This window comes from Phacochoerus africanus, chromosome 2, assembly GCF_016906955.1.
Source record: "Phacochoerus africanus isolate WHEZ1 chromosome 2, ROS_Pafr_v1, whole genome shotgun sequence".
NCBI classification, from domain to species: Eukaryota; Metazoa; Chordata; class Mammalia; order Artiodactyla; family Suidae; genus Phacochoerus; species Phacochoerus africanus.
The window spans coordinates 124743216-124768351 of record NC_062545.1 but is presented as its reverse complement, the minus strand read 5'-3'; the positions used below and the strand labels follow the sequence as shown (position 1 = coordinate 124768351).

The following is a 25136-nucleotide window of genomic DNA, read 5'->3' as shown; positions in this document are numbered from 1 at the left end:
GTCCAAATAACTGCTTGGGTTGTTTGTGGAAATGGTTTCCTTCTTGGTCCAGCCTCATATCCTTAAACCTACAAAGCAGCCTTGGAGATGTGTCTCTGGTGGAGCCAAAAGAGTTGTGTTATATTATGATCAGAAAAGGTAATTCACTTGAGTTATTTTTTTTCAGCTCATAAATTCCTGGTCCAATTAAAATGGAAGTCAAGACCAGAAGTCATACCAAAATGGAAACAATTTTTATAATTTCATTTCCTCTTAGGATCAAGGAGATGTCTTGATATTAACATTGAAAAGATAATGAGAGGCAGGAAATTCAAACATAATAAAGAAATAAATAAGAAAAACCAAAGTGTACCTCCCATGAGAGACACGAGAGAACTAAGATGTCTGAAAGAGCTCTGTAACAATCCAAGTTCAAGTTCCAATTATGCCACAATTGACATGAATAAGGCAACTCTACAGTAAAGTCCTCACCTCCCAAGACAGAGCCCTGCATGATGTGTGAAGTCCCTTCTTGCTTTCAAGAAACCCTACCCTTCCTCAGTTGCAGCAGCTTAAAGCCTGTGAAGAGCAAGGCAGGGCACCTGGGCACACAGGAATGAATTAGTGAGTCAACCAAACCCACCAAATGTCCTCTAAAACTGCTCACCTACTTCTAAAGTGTTCTATTTCTCTCAGCTTTTCTGATGCTGGTACTGGAGGTTTTGGTCCTGTTCCTGGGCTGATGCTATCAATAAAGTTTTCTGTTTTGCTTTATTACTGTCGTATTACCTTTTTTGGATTAAACAGGAAGAGAAAGGAAAAACAGTGGTGTCCATCTCCGTGAAACAACTGGACAAGAAACCTGACCTATGCAGGTGTCCTGTTCAGCTTCACCACCTTCAAGGAACACATGCATTTTTGTGGTGCTCTCACTGTCATTCACAAGGGTCTCTTTGAAAAGGCTCTTTGTTCTTTTTTAGATTGGTCATGGGCCAGAATAAGAACAGGCTTTGAATCACATACAAATATGTCCATTTCCCAGTGCCAGACCCATCTCAAAAAGCTCAGATAAGCACCAGCTTGGCCAAACACTGCCCAACCTTTAGCTAATGGGAAGAAAGAAAGACAAGCATATAAAAAGTCCCACTTCCCAAAAAAGAAATTGACTTTCCAATGACATGACAATTTTGCTTTGATCTCCAAGTCTGGACTCAGACACAGACCTGGGTTCTTTTCATTCTGCCTTGTAGCCAAAGAGACCCACACTAGTTTTGTGTATCAGGTACGATATTAAGTAGAATTTAAAAGAATCTTAGATTCATATTCTTCTGTCTTTTTCCATTTGGCTTCCTAATTGGATAGTCTCGGACAAGAAGCTGAGAACAATTCGTAGATAATTACAAGCCCTTCTTTATTGTTTTATATTTGTTTTAAGTAGATCATCTTTGTTGTTGTTATTGTTCTTTTGTTTTTGTTTCTGGTTTTTATTTTTCATTAGAAAATTAGAAATTCAAAAGTGCAGATTCTCAGGTCAACCACCAGATGGTGCTGTGGGATTGAAGCACAGAGTCTACCACTGCTTAGGGAGAAACCAGCCTGAAGAAGCTAGCCAGCAGTTAGTTCACAGTTAACCAATGTCACTAGGATGCCAGTACATGTATTTCATAACCATAAAAACACTTTTACTGGAACTTACCTTTTCTACAGAAAAGGCCTTTTATAAAATGAAGAGTTCACTAAAAGTTCCCAGAGAAGATGGAAAGAGCAGCACCTCCCCTGACCTGAACACACTGATGCAAAAAGTGAATCAAGCAGACAGGAGAGAGTGGGAGCATTCAGGCTTATTAGCATGAAGCCTGGGCTCCCCTGCCTGTCAGCCAATGACGTGGTGCTTCCCAAGGTGCCAGTGGCATTTTCCACCTACATCCCCTTAACTCCTCTTCAGTCTGAGACATTCCCGGGTATCTTCTTCCAGAGAAACTTGCTCTTCCTCATGTCTTAGTTTTCTCCCATACCCTGAGACCCTCAGCCCTCTTCTTTCTGGGTTCCTCCTTCAGTGATCTCACTCACCCTTAGGGCTAAGAAACTGCAGTTTTTTTGAGTCTGCACCAGAAGGCCAGTATCTCTCCCCAGCCCCCATCCACCCCTTGGCTTCTCTTTACTGAACATTTTCCCCTGGGTGAACCAAACTCACCAGGCAATTTATAACACTGTCTTTCTGGTTTCGCTACTTATTGTATTTATTCAAGGATTTAGAACATTCTTTTCCTTTTACAAATGTAGTAAATATTCATTACAGGAGTTTCAGAAAATAGACTCTAAAAAATATCCAAGAAAGAGTACATACTATTAACATTTTGGCATATGTTTTTCCAGTCTTTTTTCCAAAAAATTACCTGCAATCCTACTATACATATTGTTTCTTTCTCTCTCTCTCTCTCTTTTTTTTTGGCTGCACCTACGACATACAAAAATTCCCAGGCCAGGGATCAGACTCATGCCACAGCAGTGGTCTGAGCCACAGCAGTGACAATGCTGGATCCTTAACCTGCTAGGCCACCAGGGAACTGCTACACATTGTTTCATAATCTGCTTTTTGCTTTTTGCATTTAATAACACTGTGAGTATTTTCCCCATGTCATTATTTACTCTTCTATAACACTAGTTTAATTGCTGAATGGTAGTACAGGCTATGGATTCATTTAAATAATTTGATACTTATGAATATTTAACTTTCTTCTTCCTATTATATAAATAACATATGACAGTGATGTTTATTGCTCAATCCTCATGCACGTTCTACTGCCTTAGAAGTAAAACTGCTGGCTCGGAAGTGTTTACATTTTTTAAAGTTTTGACGCAAATTGTCAAACTGCTCTCTAAAACATTTGGATCTACACACCTACCAGCAGGCTTCAAGTTATTACTACACTAAACCATATTTTACCTTTTATCACTGTTGGAAATTTAAAGACAAAATATGATCTCTAATTTTAATTTGTGTTTCACTGATCACTAGTTAAGGCAAAACTTTTTTTAATGTTTCTTGGTGACTTGTAATCTTCTTTTATGATTGTAAGCTCCAGGCCCGAGTGAGTCCAGGTGCTTACAGACTGGATGAGTTTAGTAAAATCACCTTTTTTCAATACTAGCATTTGCTTCTATTAAAAGGGAGTAACACTAGTTAAGCACTGGGTTAAGAATTCAACTGCGGTGGCTTGGGTCACCAGGGTGACATGGGTTTGACCTTTGGCTCAGCCCAGTGGATTAAAGGATTCAGTGTTGCTGCAGCTGCAGTGTAGGTCACAGTTGTGGTTCTGATTCAATCCCTGGCCCTGGAACTTCCATATGCCACAAGTCGGGCGATAAAAGTAAAAAACAAAACAAAAAAAGGAGTAAGATAAATTAATACCAACTTCACAGGATAGTTGTAAGGATGAAATGAGATAATGCAGACTAAATATTCCTGACAAAGCCTGACATGTGACCAGCATGCAATAAATAACTTCTGGTTCTTATTTCTCTACTGGGTTGTATGTTTTTCCTGTTTATAAAAAACCCCTGTTTCTTTAGTGGCACATCACTCTAAATCACTCCAGACAATAATAACATTGGTTGTCATTTATTGTATACTTACTATGATCCAGGCATTGAGATATATGTATTGCATATATATCTCATTAAATCCTCAGGATCATCTGATGTCTATTTCCTTTTTTTTTTTTTTTTTTTTTTTTTGTCTTTTTAGGGCTGCATCTTTGGCATATGGAACCTCCTGGCCTAGGGGTCTAACCAGAGTTGTAGCTGCCAGCCTAAACCACAGCAACAGCAATGCCCAAGAAAATGACCCTATGTTTCTAAGTCATCTAACAACTAGACTGACCTGCTTCCCTGAAGAAGAAAGAAAGATGAGACAAGAGAGGCTTCCCCTGTAGTGTCTCAGTTAGTCCTCCCAACAATACCTGCACGTAGATGTTATCACTCCCACTTAAAGAAACTGAGGGGCAGGATGGAAAACAACTCAGCTGAGGTCTCCGGTGAGATGGGGGAAGAATTATGATCTCCACCCAGTCTAACTCCTCCATCTTTCTTACTTCCTCTCCACAGGCTGGGGACTAAAGAAGGAAAACACTGAAATCACCTGAACTGTTTCTGAGTCTGTTCTCTTCTGAACTCTCACATTCCGTTCAGGAGCTCAGTCAACATTTCTCATAAATGCTTTTGCAGATTCCTTGCTGTGATCTCTGAGGGTCCCCTGAAGCATATTAGTGCTGATGAATTACTCAGGCCCCAGAACAGGAGATTTCAAAGTGAATGAGTTGCTTCATAAATTTCTCTGCCTCTCTTAGTTCATCGAAGCAAGTGGGGAACTTTGCCCAGACTGTGGGTCTTGCTGGGCCATTACCCTCAACAGCCAGCTTTCATCTCTGCACTCCTCCCACGGCTTACCGAAGGGTCACGACATGCTTGAGATGTTCAGTGACTGATGGCAAAGTTACTAAACATCTAGATTGCCTGATCTCTTTGTTCTTCCTTTTATCCTGTCCCTTCCAGGTTGAGATGAAGGCCTTTGTTGCCAGAGGCCTTCCCCAAAATAGCATACAGTCATTCTTTAGGGAAGCTTGGGATTGATTAAAAGAGGCTGCTCTCTGGCATCCTTTGCTGTGCTCCACCCCTACTCCTCCTCCCCTTCACTAGTTCCTACCTCTCCTACCCACTCTCTGACCAATATCCATTCTTCATTATGTAGTTATTAGAGTATATTTTAATGGAGTATTGCATAGCATTGGTCACCTGTTTCCTCTTTCCATCTCATCGAGACACGTTCTCTTGACCAGTGTTTACTGAGCATCTACTATGTTCCAGGTCCTATGCCAGGGCATAGTTTCATTTCTGATGATCACAATAGCTTTCCTGCCTTACATTTTTCTCTGAATCCATCTACTTTACCTGCTGCCAATACAACCTTCCTAGATCTCTGCTTCGTAAACAGCTTTCTCCATCCATCTGCCCACAGGATGGAGTCCATAGTTATTAGCTCTCCCCTATGTGCCCTGTAGATGCTTTTTTGACTTTTTCCCTCTCCATAGACAATCTCTTCTAGTAAGAGTGTTTTATTCATTTGCTTCCAGTATGCCATGCACATTTCTACCTCTGTGTCCTATGGCTCTCCAAATTTCCAAGTTCCACTCCACGTGTACTTCATAAGTGTTTGAGGTAAAAAACATGTTACCCCTGGGATGACAGACGATGCTGCCCAACTCACAGGCTCTGGTTAAGGAGGAGAAGCAACCTAACATTCATTCCTAAGAGAAGTCTCAATGTCACGGAGTCAGGGATGAGAAGCAACACTAAGAATGTCTGTCTATAGAGGTCCAATGACCTCAGGCACTTCAGGCCCTTGATCGAAGGTGTGGCTTAAAGGTGAATATCTTGGGCAGCCTTGCTAAATCCTGGGATGAGAGAGCTAATCAATGCATTCTTCCATTCACTCAATTATTCAACAAAAATAGTTACTGAGCATCTCCCATGTGTAAGACATTGTGATGGGTGTTTGGGAAACAACAATGAATAAGATAAACAGGTTCCTGACCTCCTGGAGCTTTTAGTAGAAAGGACAGATGCTAAACACATCAATAAAGTAACAAAAACGTGGGATAAGTGTCAATAGAAGAGAAATGAAATGTTATAACACAGCAGGGTGGGGTATAGTACTGGAGATGATAGGCTACCCGTCAAAGAAGGTCTCTCTGAAGAAGAGACATTTAAACTGAGATCCAAGAGATGAGAAAGAGGCACACACTCAAAGTGACGAGCCAGGCTCTTGAACAGCAAGTGCACAAGTTCAATACATTTAAACACACACATTAATGTCCGCACGTGTGCACACATACACCAAGGCCATGCAGACCAACGACCTCACTGGTTTGGGTCTTATGTGTAATTCATTTGTCCACTGGAGATGTGTCAGCCAGCCCCATCTATCATAACCAAAACGTCTTCTCTTTCATTTATACAAATAGATGATAAGCTCTTTGGTTTATGGGTCTCTCAAATGACTGGGATTTAAATCCCACCTATATATTTTCTCTACTTTGCTCTACTAGCAGAGCTATTTCTTTCAAACTCGAATTTACACAGTATTTCAAGATCCCCAATATAGCACTCTAGTGATCCTTGTCATACTGTATACTAAAAATAATTGCTTGTTACTTTTTAAAAGTGGTATATAGCACTTTTATATAGCTCTTAAGAAAATCTAGAAGTTGCTTTCCATACCTCGTTGATTAACTGGATCTTTAGCTACGTAGGCAACATAGTCTGTAGTATCCTATAAAAAAAGGGAAAAATGTTTGCATTTAAAATGAATGGACTGTCCTGTTGAAAGAAAAGAGTACATTTAGGACATGATACTCAGGCAAGGACTTCCACTAAAGTTTCTGTTTAAAGAGAAAAGAGGAGTTCCTGTCGTGGCTCAGAAGAAACGAGTCTGACTACATCTGTGAGAACACAGGTTTGATCCCTGGCCTCGTTCAGTGGGTTAAGGATCTGGCATTGCTGTGAGCTGTGGTGTAGGTTGCAGAAATGGCTTGAATCTGGCATTGCTGTGGCTGTGGTGTAGGATGGCAGCTACAGCTCTGATCTGACCCCTAGCCTAGGAACCTCCATATGTTACCGGTGTGGCCCTAGAAAGACAAATAAATAAATAAATAAAGAGAAAAGGAAAGCATCCTAGGAGGGAATATAAACAAATATACACTATATATTTAGCAACTGTGGAGTCCACGTTCTCTGTTCCTTGGGGAGAGAATTTGAAAATTAAAAATTTAGAGGCAAACTATGAATAAAAGAGAATGCAGGTAGGGAATATGTTAGGACAAATATATTCTTTTTTAAAAATGGTAAGGGATTATAATGCTCTTCTGTGTCAAAAGTTGAAACAACAGGGGTTCTGCAGTCACAACAGTGCCATAAACTGGGACGTGGTACCATGGTTTCCTAGTTGTCCAATACCACATACATCAGAAAATAAGGTGATAAAAGAGACATGGATTTTGTGGCTGTTAGCTTGCTTAAGGGTAGTGAAATTTGACTTAAAGAATAATAAAGCAAAAATACAAGGCATATATTTGATCAATAGGTAGAAAGGATAGATGGTTTTTGAAAAAGAGAACCCATAAAAAAAACCTAACGAGTTCAAAAAAAGGAGATGTGCTGCTGACTTCATAAAAACCAACAAACAAAAAGCTACTTGGTAATTCTGACTTTTACTGAAAAGAGTACGGTGATGAATGATAAGATTTTAATATTTAAAGATGCTTTTTGTTATCTTAGTTCTCAGGGAAAAAAATACACACAATGTCATTTGCAGATTAGAAGGGTGACTCTCTAGAGGGAAGATGCAATCAACTGGCAGGAAATAAAAGCCCATGTTTGTAATACCCTCAAGGACAATCACTTAATAACCCACAATGAATCACACAGGAAGCGGATCTCAGGGTCAGCATAACTTGTCTGCAGTTATTTTAAAAAATAACAGACACCTAAGTAAATCTCTCTTATGCAAAAAGATAAAAGATTTAAAGTATCTTGTGAATAAATAAGGACATATATATGAGCCTTACATTATACAATCTAGAAGCAAAGCCACCATTGCAGAAGACTTGGCTGCTAATTTTGAAGGTAAAAAGATGGTGTGATTCCAGCAGTGCTAGCGGCTATATTAGCTGATGGGAAAGAAATGGTGGGACCACTCCAGACCTCATTTTCCTCATCTTCAAAAGAGTCTCCAACATTCTTACAGTCCTAAAATTCAATAACTAGAAATATCCAGGAGAATTTAGAGAATGTTAAAAAGGAAAGCACAAATAGTGGGGAGGGGTACAACAAATGTGTTTAATTTTGAAATAATCATAAGGCATTCTTGAGATGCAGAAATCACATATAGACATAGAAGCATTACCAAGAAGGAAAAGAGAGAACTGCTTTGGAGAAGAGAGTCAAAGCAAGGGTAAGTGAGGTCAAGAGGTGAGGCGGAACACCCAGTATTTTTTAAACTCTGGAGAGAATATGGTAGAAACAAGGGTTCTTCAATAGGCCACAGAGAATTTCAGCTTCCTTCTCAGTTAGCTGTGACATTGTAAATTATCTCAATGAAATGTCCTAAGAAAATACTGGAGGTGGGATCAAGATAGCAGAAGAGTAATAAAATGTGGTGCGCACCTTCTCCCACAAACACATTAAAAAAAAATCCACACAGAACATCTACTGAATGCTGACAGAAGACCTTAAACCTCCAAAAAGGGCAAGAAATCTTCCACATAACTGTGTAGAACAAAAGGGAAAAAAGAGAGAGAGAAAGAAAGGAATTAGGACAAGACTAGCACTCCTGAAAGGGAGCTGTTAAAGAGGAAAGGAACCCACACCCTGGGAAGCCACCTAACAGATGAGATTAGCTGAGATGGACAGACCTCAAAGCTGCAGAGAAAAGTGCAGCAGCTGGACCGGGGAGGGCAAAGAAAGAGAGAGAACTGCTCAGACTATCAGTAATACCTCCCAGGGCACCATAGCCTGAGATACTCAGAAGGGTGCTGGGTGCTGAGACTCAAGCTCTGGAGGTCAGTTCAGGGAAATAAGACTAGGGTTGGCTGTGTGGAGACAGCCTGGGGCTAGGGAGCAGTGCACCAAAGGCTAGAGAGTGGAACACCATACCCAAGGGAACCCAGGAGGAGGTCTGAGCCCAGAGGAGAAGCAAGGCACCACTGTTAGGGAGGGAAAAAGAAGGAGGGGCAGACCACCATAGGAACATCTTTATCTGCACACATGTGGACTCTCAGAGGGCAGGGCTATGGATGGTGAGGCACCTTTTGCCCAGGGTATGGGGCCCCCCTTGTGTGGTCTACAGGTGGTGGGGGTAAACCACTGCAGTCATCTCAGACTTCAGAGGTGGGTATGGCCTGCCACCACTAGGGGTTCATAAACAGGTACCACCTATGGCCCTAGTCACCTCAGAGATTGGCACAGAGGAGGACACTGCAACTGAGCACCACCCATTGTTGCTCTCACTGCCCTGGGAATACACATGCCCTATCGCTGCCACTGCCAAACAATCAGGGTGCTGCATACACCTGCCTGAGGGTCACTGCCACATCCCAGTATCCTGCAACTAAGAGCAGTCTGCACCACCTTCCCATGGGTCCTTGCCACCATTAAGGGCCCAGAAACCAGGCACTGGCTACTAATCCTGCCCATTGCCTCCATCTCCCTGGAAGAACACAAAGCACCCTATCAAGGGGATAACAGTCACCACACACCAAGGAAAGAGACAACAAGCATCCGAACAAAAAGGAGCCCTCACATCAAAAATAAATAGTAAGCCCTCACAAAATACGCAGGGGCACTCTCACATATAAATAGCCCTCCAAGGCTACAGTAGTTGTTTTCCCTAAACTCATAGAATAAGAAAAATAAAAGCCAAATGAAAATGCTCAGGAACCATTCCCAGTTAAAAGAACAGGAAAATTTCCCTGAAGGAGCAAACAATGAAAGAGACCTCTGCAGTCTAAGAGACACCAAGTTCCAAAAGGAGATATTAAAAATACTGAAGGAATTAAGAGCAAATATCAAGAAATTAGAACAGATACGAATAGTAATACAGATTATTTTAGAAACAAACTATAAAATATGAGGAGGAGCCAAGAAAAATTAGAAAATTCATTTGCAGAGATGCAAGCTGAGTTAAAGGCACTGAACAACGGAATGAATAATGCAGAGGAATGAATTAGTGACTTGGAAGACAGAATAATGGAAATCACCCAATCAGGACAGCAGACAGAAAACCAAATGAAAAAACATGAGATCAATATCAAAGATCAAAGGGATAATATAAAGCAGACAAATCCACACATAATAGGGATACCATAGGAGAAGAAAAAGAAGAGATTGAAAATTTATTTGAAGGAGTTCCCATCATGGCTCAGTGGTTAACAAACCCAACAAATACCCATGAGGACATGGATTCAATCCCTGGCCTTGCTCAGTGGGTCAAGGATCCAGTGTTGCTGTGAGCTGTGGTGAAGGTCACAGACACAGTTCAGATCCCGCATTACTGTGGCTGTGGCATAGGCCAGCAGCTACAGCCCCAATTTGATCCCTAGCCTGGGAACCTCCACATGCCATGGATATGGTCCTAAAAAGACACACACAAAAAAAAAGAAAGAAAGAAAGAAAGAAAGAAAGAAAGAAAGAAAGAAAGAAAGAAAGAAAGAAAGAAAGAAAGAAAGAACGAAAAAATATATTTGAAGAAATTATCACCGAAAACTTTCCAAATCTAAAGGAAACAGATATCAAGATACAGGAAGTACGGATGGCCTTAAACAAGTTGAACCCAAGCAGGCCCACACCAAGACAAATTATAATAAAAATAGCAAAAGTTAAAGATATAGAGAGGATTCTAAAGGCAGCAAGAGAAAAACAAAGAGTTAATTATAAGGGAGTCACCATAAGGCTACCAGCTGATTTCTCTACAGAAACATTACAGGCCACAAGAGAGAGGCAAGATATAATCAAAGTACTAAAAGGGGAAAATTTGCAGCCTAGAATACTCTACCCAGCAAGAATATCATTTAAAATAGAAGGAGAGGGGTGTTCCCATCATGGTGAAGCAGAAACTAATGCGACTAGGAACCACGAGGTTGTGGGTTCAATCCCTGGCCTTGCTCAGTGGGTTAAGGTTCCAGTGTTGCCATTAGCTGTGGTGTAGGTCACAGACATGGCTCAGATCTGGCATTGCTGTGGCTCTGGCGTAGGCCAGCAGCAGCAGCTCTAATTAGACCCCTAGCCTGGGAACCTCCATATGCCACAGGTATGGCCCTAAAAAGACAAAAAAAAATACATAAAAATAAAATAAAATAGAAGGAGAAATAAAGGATTTCTCTAACAAACAAAAACTAAGAGTACAGCAATACTATTCCAAAAGAAATACTGAAAGGGCTCCTCTAAACAAAAAAGTAGTAAGAAGAAATAGCATGGAGGAAATCACAGTTAGAAAATAATCACTTAAATAAGCCAATATACAGATCTAAAAGGAAAAAATAAACCCTACTGTAAAAGCAACAATAAACACAAGGAACAGCAAAAGGATCAACATGAAGATGTTAAAAAAGGACATCTAAATCATAAAATGTGGGCAAGGAAAGAAAGAAAATCTAGACTCCTATTTCTAGAATGTGATTGAGCCTATATGACCATCAGGCTAAAGCAAGCAGATAGAGGAAAGGGTTCACATACTTGAAAAACAGGACAATCGCAAATTAAAACCAAAAATACATTCACAAAAACTAAAAAGAAGAGGACACGAGCATAAAATAAAAGGAAATCATCCAACCAAAAAAAAGAAAGGAACAAAGGAAAAACACAGAGTCAACTGGAAAGCAGGTTTAAATTGGCAATCAACACATATTCATCAATAACTACCTTAAATGTCAATGGACTGCATGCTCCAACCAAAAGACACAGAGTGGAAGAATGGATTAAAAAAAACAAGAGCCCACAATATGCTGCCTAAGAGACTCACTATAGGACAAAAGACACATATAAATTGATAGTGAGGGAATTGAAAAAGACATTTCACTTGAAAGGAAAAGACAGGAAAGTGGGAGTTGCAATACTCATATCAGACAAAATAGACTTTAAAATGAAGGTCATAAAGAAAGACAGAGAAAAAATACTATTTAATGATAAAAAGATCCATTCAAGAAGAGGATATTACACTTATCAATATACATGCCCCTAATAATAGGTGCACCCTAAAACACACAGCAAATACTAACAGAGGTAAAAAGAGAAGTTGATGGGAATACAGCAATAGTGGAAAACTTCAGCATCCCATTCACATCAATGGACAGATCTTCTAGACAGAAAATCAGTAAGGCAACAGAGGTCCTAAATGACACAATAAAAAGTTAGATTTAATTGATATTTTCAAAACATAACCCCAAAATATCAGAATACACATTCTTTTCAAGTGCACATGGAATATTCTCTAAGACTGACTACATATTGGGACACAAAAATAACCTCAACATATTTAAGACTATAGAAATTATTTCAAGTATCTTCTCTGACCACAATGGCATGAAACTAGAAATCAACCACAGGAAAAGAAATGAGAAAAATGACTACATGGAGACTAAACAACATACTACTAAAAACCAATGGGTCAATGAGGAAATAAAAAGGGAAATTTTAAAATGACTCAAAATAAATGATAATTAAAACACAACCACTCAAAAATCTATGAGATGCCACAAAAGCAGTGCTTAGAGGGAAATTCATAGTGATACAGACCTTCCTCAAAAAAGAAGAAATAGCTCAAATTGACAACTTAATCTACCACCTAAAAGAATTCTAAGAAGAAGAACAAACAAAACCTTAAGTCGGCAGAAGGAAGGAAATCATAAAGATCATAGAGGAAATCAATAAAATAAGAGATTCAAAAAAAAAAAAACAGAAAAGATCAATAAAACCAAGAGCTGGTTTTTTGAAAGGGTAAACAAAATTGACAAACCTCTGGCTAAACTCACCAAAAAAAGGAGAGAAAGAACTCAAACAAAATAAGAAATGGAAAAGGAAAAATCTCAATGGATACTGCAGAAATACAAAATACCATAAGAGAATACTATGAGCAATTATATGCCAACAAATTTGACAAGCTAGAAGAAATGGACAACTTTCTCGAGAAATACAGCCCTCCAAAACTCAATCAAGAAGAAATGGATCAATTGAACAGACCGATCACTAGATACGAAGTTGAAAATGTAATAAAAACACTTCCCACAAACAAAAGTCTAGGACCAGATGGCTTCACAGGAGAATTCTACCAAACATACAAAGTAGAACTTAAAGCCACCCTTCTTACACTTTTCCAAAAGATTTAAGAAGAAGGAATAATCCCAAAGACGTTCATGAAGTCACCATCACCTTAATACCAAAACCGGACAAAGATACTACCAAAAAGGAAAATTGTAGGCCAATATCTTTGATGAATATAGGTGCAAAAATCCTCAACAAAATTTTAGCCAACCAAATCCAACAGCATATAAAAAAGATCATAAACCATGAGCAAGTGGAATTCATACCAAGTTCACAAGGATGGTTCAACAAATGCAAATCAATCAATATCATACACCACATTAACAACAGAAAAGTCAAAATCCACATGATCATCTCAATAGATGCAGAAAAAGCATTTGACAAAATCCAACATCCATTCATGATAAAAACTATTACCAAAGTGGGTATAGAGGCAACATAACTTAACATAATCAAAGCTAGTTATGACAAACCCACAGCAAATATAATACTCAATGGAGAAAAGCTGAAGACCTTCCCACTAAAATCTAGAACAAGACAAAGATGCCAACTCTCACCATTTTTATTCAACATAGTATTGAATAAAATAGCCACAGCAATCAGACAAACAAAAGAAATGAAAGACATCCAAACTGGAACATAAGAGGTAAAACGGTCACTGTATGCAGATGACATGATACTGTATATAGAAAACCCTAAGGACTCCACACAAAAACTACTCGAACTGATCAACAAATTCAGCAAAGTAGCAGGACACAAGATTAACATTCAGAAATTGGTTTCATTTCCATATGCTAACAATGAAATACTAGGAAAGGAATATAAAAATATAATACCTTTTAAAATCACACTCCCAAAAATTAAATACCTAGGAATAAATCTGACCAAGGAAGTGAAGGACTTATATGCTGAGAACTATAAAACATTAATCAAGGAAATTAAAGAGGATTCAAAGAAATAGAAAGATATCCCATGCTCATCAGTTGGAGGAATTAATACTGTAAAAATGGCCATACTACCCAAAGCAATCTACAGATTCAATGAAATACCTATCAAATTACCCATGACATTTTCCATAAACTAAAACAAATAATCCCAAAATTTATATGGAACTATTAAAGACTCAGAACTGCCACACAATCCTGAGGAACAAAAACCAAGCAGGAGCCATAACTCTCCCAGACTTCAGGCAATATTACAAAGATACAGTAATCAAGCAATGTGGTACTGATACCAAAATGGACATACAGACCCATGAAACAGAATGGAGAACCCAGAAATAAACCCAGACACCTGGGTCAATTAATCTTCGATAAAGGAGGCAAGAATATAAAATGGGGAAAAGACAGTCTCTTCAGCAAATGGTGCTGGGAAAATTGAACAGCTTCATGTAAATCAATGAAACTAGAACACACCCTTACTTCATGAAAAAGAAGAAAACAACAACCTCAAAATGGCTTAAAGACTGAAACATAAGACAAGACACCATAAAAATTTAGAAGAAAACATAGGCAAAACATTCTCTGACATCAACCTTACAAATGTTTTCTTAGGTAAGTCTACCAAAGCAATAGACATAAAAACAAAAATAAACCAGTGCGACCTAATCAAATCTATAACTTCTGCACAGCAAAAGAAATCATTAAAAAAAAGAGAGACAACTTAAGGGATAGGAGAAAATAGTTTCAAAAGACACAACCGTCAAGGGCTTAATCTCCAAAATCTACAAACAACTCATACAACTCAACAGCAAAAAAATCAACAACCCAATTGAAAAATGGGCAAAAGTCCTGAAGAGACATTTCTCCAAAGAAACACGTACAGATGGCCAATGGGCAAATGAAAAAATGCTCAACTTCACTATTTATTAGAGAAATGCAAATCAAAACTACAATGAAGTATCACTTCACACCACCATTAGTAAGTTCACAAATAACAAATGCTGGAGAGGGTGTGGAGAAAAGGGAATCCTCCTACACCGTTGGTGGTAATTTAAATCGTACAACCACTGTGGAAAACATTATGGAGATACCTCAGAAAACTAAATATAGAACTACCATATGATCCAGCAAACCCACTCCTGGGCATATATCCAGACAAAACCTTCACTGAAAAAGATACATGCACCCCTGTGTTTATTGAAGCACTATTCACAATAGCCAAGACATGCAAACAACCTAAATGTCCACTGACAGATGAATCGATTAAGAAGATGTGGTACATATACACAATGGAATACTACTCAGCCATAAAAATGAACAAGATAATGCCATTTGTAGCAATATGGATGGAACTTGAGATTTTCAAACTAAGTGAAGCAAGTCAGAAAAAGAAAGAAAAATACCATATGATATCACTTATATATGGAATCTAATATATGGCACAAATGAGTCTATCTATAAAACAGTGAATTATGTCAGAAAGAGAAAGACAAACACCATATGATACCACTTATATCTGGAATCTAATATATGGCACAAATAAACCTGTCTACAGAAAAGAAACAAACTCACTTACATGGAGAACAGATTTGTGGTTGCCAAGAGAAAGAGGGAGAAAGTGGGATGGACTGGGAGTTTGGGGTTAGTAGACACAAACTGTTGCATTTGGTATGAATAACCATGAGATTCTGCTGTATAGCACAGGGAACTATATCTAATCACTTGTGATTGAACATGAGGATAATGTGAAAAAAAGAATGTATATATGTATAACTGGGTCACTTTTCTGTACAGCAGAAATTGACAGAACATTGTAAATCAACCATAATAAAATTTTTTTTTAAAAAAAGAAAGAAAACACTGACATGCGTTAGCAATAACGGCGACAGTTACCTCTTATCATTCTGTGCCAGGCACTGGGCTAGCAGCTTACATGTCCCATTTCACTTAATTCTCATAAAAGGGTGAAGCAAGGGTGGTCATTCCCCATTTTACAGGTGAAGACTCTGAAGCTTAGAGAGTTTAAATAAATCGTGTCTACTTGACTCTGGAGAATGTCACTCCACCATCTTGCCTCTCTGACCTGAGGGAAAACCTTCATTTGGGACTAATGCCAATGCTTATAGGTGCTCTACTTTTCTATTTTAAACTAGCAGATTTTCTCCCCAGCTGCAGAGAGCAGAGGGGTACTATTCAATTCAGTAGGTATAAATTTTTCCGCAGTGCCTACAAATTCCTTATTGTTTGTTTCTGGTAGGGGCAGAGCTTTGGTTGGTTGAAAGAACTAAAGAAGGAAAGACACTGAAAAAGAACTAGGATTCTAGAGAACAGTGATGGACACAGGGCAAATGAGGATGTTTATATCAATTCTAAAAAGACAACAACACTTGAAACTTAAAAGGGGAAATTTAGGGCGAACGGTGAAAATTATTTTTCACATTACTCTTACAGAACTCATTATTTTTATTTTATTTATTTATTTATTTGGCCTCACTCCAGGCATGCAGAAGTTCCCGGGCCAGGGATCAAACCCGCACCATAGCATTAACTGCTAGATCACCAGAGAACTCCTAGAACTCATTATTTTAAATTGCTTAAGGAAAGTATTCAAATTCCTTCATGGATATTCCAGCTATAATGGGTTAGGAAGAGATGTGATAGCGCTGGCCTTTTCAGGCTGGTAGTCGACTCTCTTAGCTACCATACATATCCCTTGGGATTACTGCTGAGACCAGATTACAAGGCTGGATGGAGGGCGGACACAGAGGAGGTACAGATATGGAGGGCTCATAGTAAGTTATACATAGATATTCAACTTGGTGAAAGATAGGGCCCCTAACCCCTGTGTTGTCTGAGCATCAGTTATACATTTGTAGGTACAAGAAAAATGTCACAAAGTTACCGAGGGGCAAAATCCTCCTCCTGCTTCCTCAATTTAAATAGATTTGTTTCTTGGTGAGTCACAGGCTTCCTAGCTTCAGTGGCCCTCACTCTCTGCTCAGGTCCAGAAGTGATGCAGATAGAGGTCAGGAAAGGACCCTCCACTGTACAAGGAGGGCTTGGAGGGAAAGCACCTGCTCAGTCCTGAACAACTCACAGGAAATGAGCACAACACGGCCTTTTGGGAGGGAGGGAGGAACTACAAGTTCTCTCTCCTGGTTGCTCATTTCAGGTTATACTTAGCTTCTTTGGTTGACAAAGAATGGCAAACAGGGCTCTTCTCATACGACAAATCCAATTGATTAGCAGGATCTGGCTGGAATTCTGTGCTGAAAAAGGTTCTGAGGGAGGACTGTATGATATATTTGTGTTTTTTATGAGCTTGCTGTCATCTACAAGAAGCTTCTCAGATGATAACTCCATGGCTAATAATACAACTGAGTATTATTAGTTTATCTTCTAATCCAAATACTTGAAAAACCAGTACCAGGAAATATTTTTTCAAAAGCAAATTTTGATTACCTGCTACATGCAGCTATTTACAAACTATAATAAGATATTTGGGAAGATATGTCATGGTTAATATGTTTTATATGGAAGTTCTTTTAAGTCTCACATACAGAACTTTCATGAATTCATACTTACTGGATCCCCTCCAGAGGCAAATGAAATAGACTGCATATGATGATTTGCAATAATCTGGAAAACACAAACAAATTAAACATGTATAAGGCTATAAACTAATTACACCTAATTACCTACTGTGTGACAGTAATGTACATACATTTATTTGTTTTTTCTTTGCCTGCGCAGCATCCCTTTGGAAACCACTCCAGCCACGTTCCCTATTAATCTCATTTAAACCATGAGATCCTGGTGAGATTGATATACCCATCTCATTGGCCCTCTCCTTGCAGGTGGACACATGACCCAGGCTTAGCCAGTCAGAAAACACCATCCCCCTGGATACAGCAAAGTCAATCAACATCTCTGGGGAAGAACTAAGATGAATAATGGGAGAAAATGCATCTCTCCTTGCCATTTAAGACCTTAATATAAGCCCCAAAATACTAGGAGCTATCTTTTGCTAACACATGGGAAAAAGAAACTTTCCCTCTGGAGAACACCTGAGTTGAGAGTTAAAAACTGTAAAAAGTCAGGGGGGTAATATCTGTTTCATTACTTCAACCAAGACATTTTCCCTTCCCTTTATGTTTTTAGGTATTTTTTTTCTATTTTACTTATTTTTACATAAGTTAGTTTGAATTGGGTTTCAGTCATTTGCCACAAAAAGTATTCTTACTAAGGGACTAACACGAAGATTTTCAATATGAAGGAAGACTATCCAAGAGAACTTCATTAGTTAGCCAAAAAGGGGGTGTCTCTTACTTGATTGATATTCTAGGTTTGCTTGTTTGGAAATCACAGTGTAAAGACCAACTTGCAGAGATGTATTTTGTCATACTGTTTTGAAGGCTCATTAAAATAATCATACACTGAAAGTTCCCCTATGGTACAGCGGGTTAAAGATCTAGCATTGCTGCAACTGTGGCACAGGCCACAATGGCAGCATGGGTTTGATCTCTGGCCTGGAAACTGCCACATGCCATGGATGCAGCCAAAAATAAATAAATTTTAAAAAGTAAAAGAAGAGAGTTTATTTTTTTCGTTTGTTTGTTTTTGTCTTTTTAGGGCTGCACCTGTGGCATATGGAGGTTCCAGGCTAGGGGTCCAATCAGAGCTGCAGCCGCCGGCCTACACCAGAGCTACAGCAACTTGGCGTCTGAGTTGTGTCTGCGACCTTCACCACAGCTCACAGCAATGCTGGATCCTCAACCCACTGAACGAGGCCAGGGATGGAACCCACGTCCTCATGGATGCTAGTCAGGTTTGTTAACCACCGAGCCATGGCAGGAATTCCCAGAGAGTTCATCTTTAGAAAAACAAAACTTATGCACTGATTGGCTAATTCTGTCTTCAGATTTGCTTAACAGAATCTACTAAAGCTGCTAATATAAGATGACCAAGCAAGGGAGCTTATATAAGATGACCATCCCTGTGGTGCAGCAGAAATGAATTTGACTAGGAACTATGAGGTTGAGGGTTTGATCCTTGGCCTTCCTCAGTGGGTTAAGGATCTGGCGTTGACGTGAGCTGTGGTGTAGGTCACAGACACGGATCAGATCTGGCACGGCTGTGGCTGTGGTGCAGGCTGGCAACTGTAGCTCTGATTTGACCCCTAGCCTGGGGCCCTCCATGTGCTGTGGGTGTGGTGCAAAAAGTTGTGTAAATACAAAAAAGCTTCTCAAGAAAGCTAATTATTGCCTCATTCATTATAACCCCAATGATGATCAAACAATGGATTACTACAGAGCAACAACATATTTCTTGGGCAAAAATAGCTAGGCACAAAGATTGTATACTGCATAGTTAAACTAATAGAAAGTTCAAAAACAGGCAAAATTATTTCATTCTGGTTGAAATCAGGACAGTGGTGACTTTTGGGACAAAGGAAGAGAAAGGAAGTGGTTTTCTGGGATCCTCAAAATGGTGTTCCTTGATCTGAGTTGAAGTTACACAAATATATTCATTTTGTGATAATCAAGATACACCATCATGATTTGTACACTTTTTTATATTTATGCTTTCTGTTACTTCTATTTCAGTTAAAGGTGATTAGTAAAAACAAAGTCAATATGCAAAGATCAATGTCATTTCCATATATCAGCAATAGCCAATATATGGGGAGGTACATTTTACAAGAGAACCAAAGTATAAAACTAATGAGAATCACATAAGACTTTTTGGAAAACTTCATTGAAGGGTATAAGGAAGTCCTGAACAAGCAGAAAGACATATATCACCTTTATGGATGAAAGACAGTATTATAAATATGTCAATTCTCCCCCAAAACTAATCTATAAATTCCATGCATTCCAATGAAAATTCCACCAATGTCATTCAGGGAACTTTTCAAACTACTTGTAAAATTCACATGAAAGAATAAATGTGCAAAAAGAGCTGAGGCAGTTTTTTAAAGAACAAAGAGATAAGATTTTCCTCATTAGCAAGACATAAAACTATAGAAATTCATTAGTCTACAAAGTCTAAAAACAGATTCACATTTTTGTGGTCTTTTAGTCTATGATAAATGTGGCACCAAAGAGCAGAAAAAAGGACAAATGGTTAAATTAGTGCAGTTAGCTGAATTAGCTACATACATGGAAAACATATATAAATAAAGCCTATCCTCATATTATTTATATAAATAAATGTTTGATCCATAAAGGATTTATACAAAGGTCTTTTGTTAGAGGACAGATAAAAGATTATGCTTATGACCTTTGAGATAGGTAAATAGAAAGAAATAAGACAAACAGGAAAGAAATCCTTAAATCTGATTACATGAAAATTCACTTTTAAACTTTTATGTAAGAAAAGAGCCCTGAGAATGTAAATTGGTACAACCACTATGGAATACAGCATGGAGGTTCCTCAAAAAACTAAAATTAAAACTAATATATGATCCAGTAATCCCACTCCTGGGCGACATGCTTCCCAATGTTCATAGCGGAACTATTCACAATAGCCAAGACATAAAAGCAACCTAGATGTCTACTGCCTGATGAATGAATAAAGATACAATAGAATATTACTCAGATATCAAAAAGAATGAAATAATGCCATTTGCAGCAACGTGGATGATCCTAGAGATTATCATACTGAGGTAAGTTAGACAGAGAAAGACAAACATATGATATCACTTATATACGAACTCTAAAAAAATGATAAAAAAATGAGCTTATTTACAAAACAGAAACAAACTCACAGACTTCGAAAACAAAGTTATAGTTACCAAAGGGGAAAGATGGGGGGAGGGATGGATTGGTGGTTTGGGATTGGCATATGGACACAATTGTATATGAAATGGATGGTCACTGGAGACCTGCTGTATAGCACAGGGAACTCTACTCAATATTCTGTGATAACCTATATGGGAAAAGAATCTGAAAAAGAAAGGATATGTTTATATGTACAATTGAACCACTGTGCTATACAGCAGAAATTAACACAACGTTATATATCAACTACGCTTCAATAAAACATGTTTTAAAAGACCGTTGAAACAAGAAACAAGAGGCAGGGCGAAAATGTTTGCAACACGTGAAACAAAGTATTCATACACTGGGAGTTCCCGTCGTGGAGTAGTGGTTAACGAAGCCGACTAGGAACCATGAGGTTGCGGGTTCCGTCCCTGCCCTTGCTCAGTGGGTTAACGATCCGGCGTTGCCCTGAGCTGTGGTGTAGGTTGCAGACGCGGCTCGGATCCTGCGTTGCTGTGGCTCTGGCGTAGGCCGGTGGCTACAGCTCTGATTCAACCCCTAGCCTGGGAACCTCCATATGCCGCTGGAGCGGCCCAAGAAATAGCAACAACAACAAAAAGACAAAAAAAAAAAAACCAAAAAAACAAACTATTCATACACTGAGTTTATAAGAAATTCCTACATCAATAAGAAAAATAAACAAACCTAAAATAAGACCATGTAATTTTCAGAAGTAATACATATGTTCACTTGGAAAGATAATTTCCAAGTAATAAGACTATGAAAAATAAAATAATACACCTTTAAGTGATAAAATTGTTAACAATCAACAAAATAATGTGTGCCAAGGGTGTGGATATTCTCAAACACGGCTGGCTAAAGCCTAAATTCGCACAGCAACTTTGAAGAGCAATTTGACATTTATTAAAACTAAAGGATGAGGAGTTCCCGTCGTGGCACAGTGGTTAACGAATCCGACTTCGAACCATGATGTTGCGGGTTCGGTCCCTGCCCTTGCTCAGTGGGTTAACGATCCGGCGTTGCCCTGAGCTGTGGTGTAGGTTGCAGACGCGGCTCGGATCCTGCGTTGCTGTGGCTCTGGCGTAGGCTGGCGGCCACAGCTCTGATTAGACCCCTAGCCTGGGAACCTCCATATGCCGCTGGAGCGGCCCAAGAAATAGCAAAAAGACAAAAAAAAATTATAAAATTTTTTGTGCATTGTTAGGTCATTTGTAGCATTGCTATACAAGTAGCATACTAGGAAAAACACATGTCTGTGGACACTAACACTGCTAAATCTTCAAGACATTGCTGAGGGCTTTTTCGTTTCCTTGTTTTGAAAGTTGAAGACAATTATGCTAAGATATGTAAAAAGAAAAAAAAAAAGACTTTTCCACGAAGACATAGATCCACGTAAATGCAAAGAAAGGGGGGGGGAGGGAATTTAAAGAATACACACCGAATTGCTAACAGTGTAAGGTTATGTCTCCTGCAAAAAGAAACAGGAGCAAGTATTTCTTCTATTTATTTTTTCTTTGTAGAACACCTTTAATATGTTTATTTGTGCATTTAACTTTTTTAATATTAGAGATGGATGGATCAATTATTAATATATTGCTCTGTGGTTGAGAACATCTTTTGCTTTGGAGGTGCAGATTTAGCAGTCATTAGCGCCTAGAAAAAGGTAGTTAAAACCTAGGAGCAGATGTGATTGCCTAGGGATGGGGGAAGGAGGAGGAGCGAAAGCGGAGGGAGGAAGGAGGAAGGCAATGAGCAGGAGGGTTAAGGGGTGTTACAGAAGACGTGTAAAGTGTTTTCAAGATTACAGCATCAGAAGCAGAACGACTAAGTAAGGCAGGAGCTAAGCAATGCTCTCGTTTGTAAGTGTATTTAGTTTGAAAGGACCAAGGTCCCGTAAGTCCCCAGGAGCGAACAGCTAGCGGTTGCCGACTGAGCAGTGCGCCAAGCAGGAGGGGATGTCTGGGGGTCGCGCACACGCTCAAGGTCACGCAAGCCCACGGCGTGTGCGCAAGCGCACAACCGCGCGGCCGCGTAGCCCAGATCTTGCAGAAAACGCTTGGCGAGAGGTCTAGCCGCTTGCACAATGTCGGAAATGCACGAGCTGTCCGAGCTTTATGAGGAGAGCAATGACCTGCAGATGGATGTGATGCCCGGCGAGAGCGACCTTCCGCAAATGGAGGTAGGCAGCGGGAGCCGCGGGCCGTCCCCGAACCCCTCCCGCTCCGGGGCCCCGCCACAGCTGGAGGAGGAAGGCCCAATGGAGGAGGAGGCGGCCCAGCCAATGGCGGAGCCGCAGGGGCAGCGAGGCCTCGCTAACCGGCCCAACCCTGGGGAGCGCCCGGGCCAGATCGCGGGCCCTGATTTCGAGAGCGAGGACGAGGGCGAGGAATTTGATGACTGGGAGGACGACTACGACTATCCGGAAGAGGAGCAGCTGAGTGGTGCGGGCTACAGAGTCTCAGCGGCCCTGGAAGAAGCCAACAAGATGTTTCTGAGGACCTCCAGAGCGAGAGAAGCAGCTCTGGGGGGCGGGTTTCAGATGCATTATGAGAAGACCCCGTTCGATCAGTTGGCTTTTATCGAGGAGCTTTTTTCACTTATGGTTGTCAATCGTCTGACCGAAGAACTCGGCTGTGATGAGATTATTGATAGAGAGTAGTTGTTAAATGCTGTGAAGAGAGGAGGAAACTACTTGAGGAGAGACCCAACAACATTCCAGTCTCTTGGGTTCATTCCGAATAGTTCCGTGCCAATGAAACACTTGATCCAAAAGAAAAAATGGGGGGGAGGGGGCAGTGTAGACTAGGAAAGTGACTTCACAGTTATGGGAAAGGAAGAAAATTGTTAAAGGAAAAGGATCTCAGTACTGTTAAAACCTGTTTTCAAGAATGTCGTGAAACACTTGTTTCTTTGACTCTGTTACTGATCTAGATTAATTTCCTTGCATTGGGGAAAGTATCTTTCACATTTCCGGATGGCTTTGCAAGAAAAACCAAGACACATGGCCGGTACAAGAGCCCACTGATGTTAATCATATGAGAAAAAGTAACTAATTTATCCAACTTTGGACACCACATGTCTGAGTTATTTGGACTGAAAGCATACTGAAGATGTCATTTTGTGATTCATCTAAGCCAAGCTGTAGTTATCCAAAGGCTAAATTTTTAGTGAAAGGTAAATTGAGTATTCTTCAGTATTGCAAAAGAATAATTGAGCCCCCAAAGAAATGTGTATCATGTGTGCTATATCTTAAAGTGTGTTTCCAAGAGCATCTGAGATATTGTTTGTACATATATTTTGATCATTTATAACACTACTGTAATCTTGAATTCAAGAAAATTTACCGTCTTGACCATTTTTAAAAGTCAAAAATTAAGACGTCCTTAAAGTTTCAAACTAAGAATGTCAAAGTACAAAGAAAACTAACATCCTTATATACTAGAGAAATTTTCTGTTTTACTTGCTCTTTGTTTTTCATGTAACTTTACAGGCAAAAGACTTTGGTTGTACTTCATAATATAAGAACTGTTAACTGAAAACTGTCAAGTAAAAGGAGAGCCCTACATCTACAAAAGACTTTATGAACAATTATGCTGTCAGCCCTTAAGGGTTTTAAACCTGCCCAGAAATTCACCTCAGTATCTGAAGTTTTTCCTCTGTCTCCTCCTCTAATTAAGCTTGTTATTGGTTATGCACCAGCATTCCAGATAATAAAAATTTCTTGTTCTGTGTATTTTGGCTAATGGTATTGCATACATACTTTCTCTAATTCTACTTTTTATTGTATTATATACTACTTTAATGTATGGGCGCAACCACTTTATGATTTAAATTTAACCACTAAAAAAAAAAAAAAAACAAAAAGGGAAAGTTCTCTAGCTTCACATACCTGATTTACAAATTAATTGGTGGAAATTAAACTTAGTAAATTCCCATAAGAGAATTGACCAACCTGGGACAACCTACCAAATCAATAAGCATATTGCTGAAGTTCTGTGAGTAGCAGTCAGAAGGCTGTGCCCAGTGAAAAAGTACCAGATGTTTTTGCTCCATTATGGCAGTAAAGGACACAGCCAATACAACACGACCACTCAGAGCCTACTTATGTTACAGTTATCCTGTCTTTCAGGGAAGGGGGTTCTTCTGTGTAAATTACAGAACTAGCAAGTAAGGATGATCATAATTCAAACACTAGCATGGGAGCAGAGATGGGGAAAGAGGTTAAACAGTGGCACTCAAATGTCTTTACTACTTCTCCCATGGCTTACTTTCATTGCATATTGACACTGCTTGTAGATGCAGTCTTAAGAGTTGGGGAGATAATTGCTTGTGGGATATGAATTAACAGTACGCTGGAAAAAGAATAAAATGGGTTGAGTACACATGAACTGACTAGTTGCATTTACCTCCAGATAAAGATGCCAGGAAATAGGTTCAGAAAAAAATGTACAAACTGGGAAGTGTTCCTCTGTTTCTCTTAGAGACTGAGTTGGGAGGAAGGGGATGGGGGGGACCACTCCCTGCTGGGTTTGAAGGCTTATTTAGGGGAGAAAGACCT

At 39.4% G+C, this 25136-nt stretch overlaps 2 protein-coding genes across 3 annotated transcripts in view; one reads left to right on the top strand and one right to left on the bottom strand.

Annotated features, from left to right (window-relative positions):
- SHC4 (SHC adaptor protein 4) overlaps window positions 1-25136 on the bottom strand; it is a 142896-nt gene that overhangs the window by 34100 nt on the left and 83660 nt on the right. For both annotated transcript variants that reach the window (XM_047766416.1, XM_047766417.1), the window contains exons 5-6: window positions 17379-17432; window positions 6259-6310 (exon numbers count right to left, since the gene is read on the bottom strand). In XM_047766416.1, coding sequence (XP_047622372.1) covers window positions 6259-6310; window positions 17379-17432 — 106 coding nt within the window. The remainder of the gene's footprint in view (window positions 1-6258; window positions 6311-17378; window positions 17433-25136) is intronic.
- On the top strand, window positions 22382-24311 carry EID1 (EP300 interacting inhibitor of differentiation 1). Its single transcript, XM_047766418.1, has one exon. The coding sequence runs from the start codon at window positions 22662-22664 to the stop codon at window positions 23235-23237; it is 576 nt and encodes a 191-aa protein (XP_047622374.1). The 5' UTR covers window positions 22382-22661; the 3' UTR covers window positions 23238-24311.

Coding starts and splice junctions, on each gene's coding strand:
- EID1 (XM_047766418.1), top strand. CDS start 22,662: ATGTCGGAAATGCACGAGCTGTCCGAGCTTTATGAGGAGAGCAATGAC.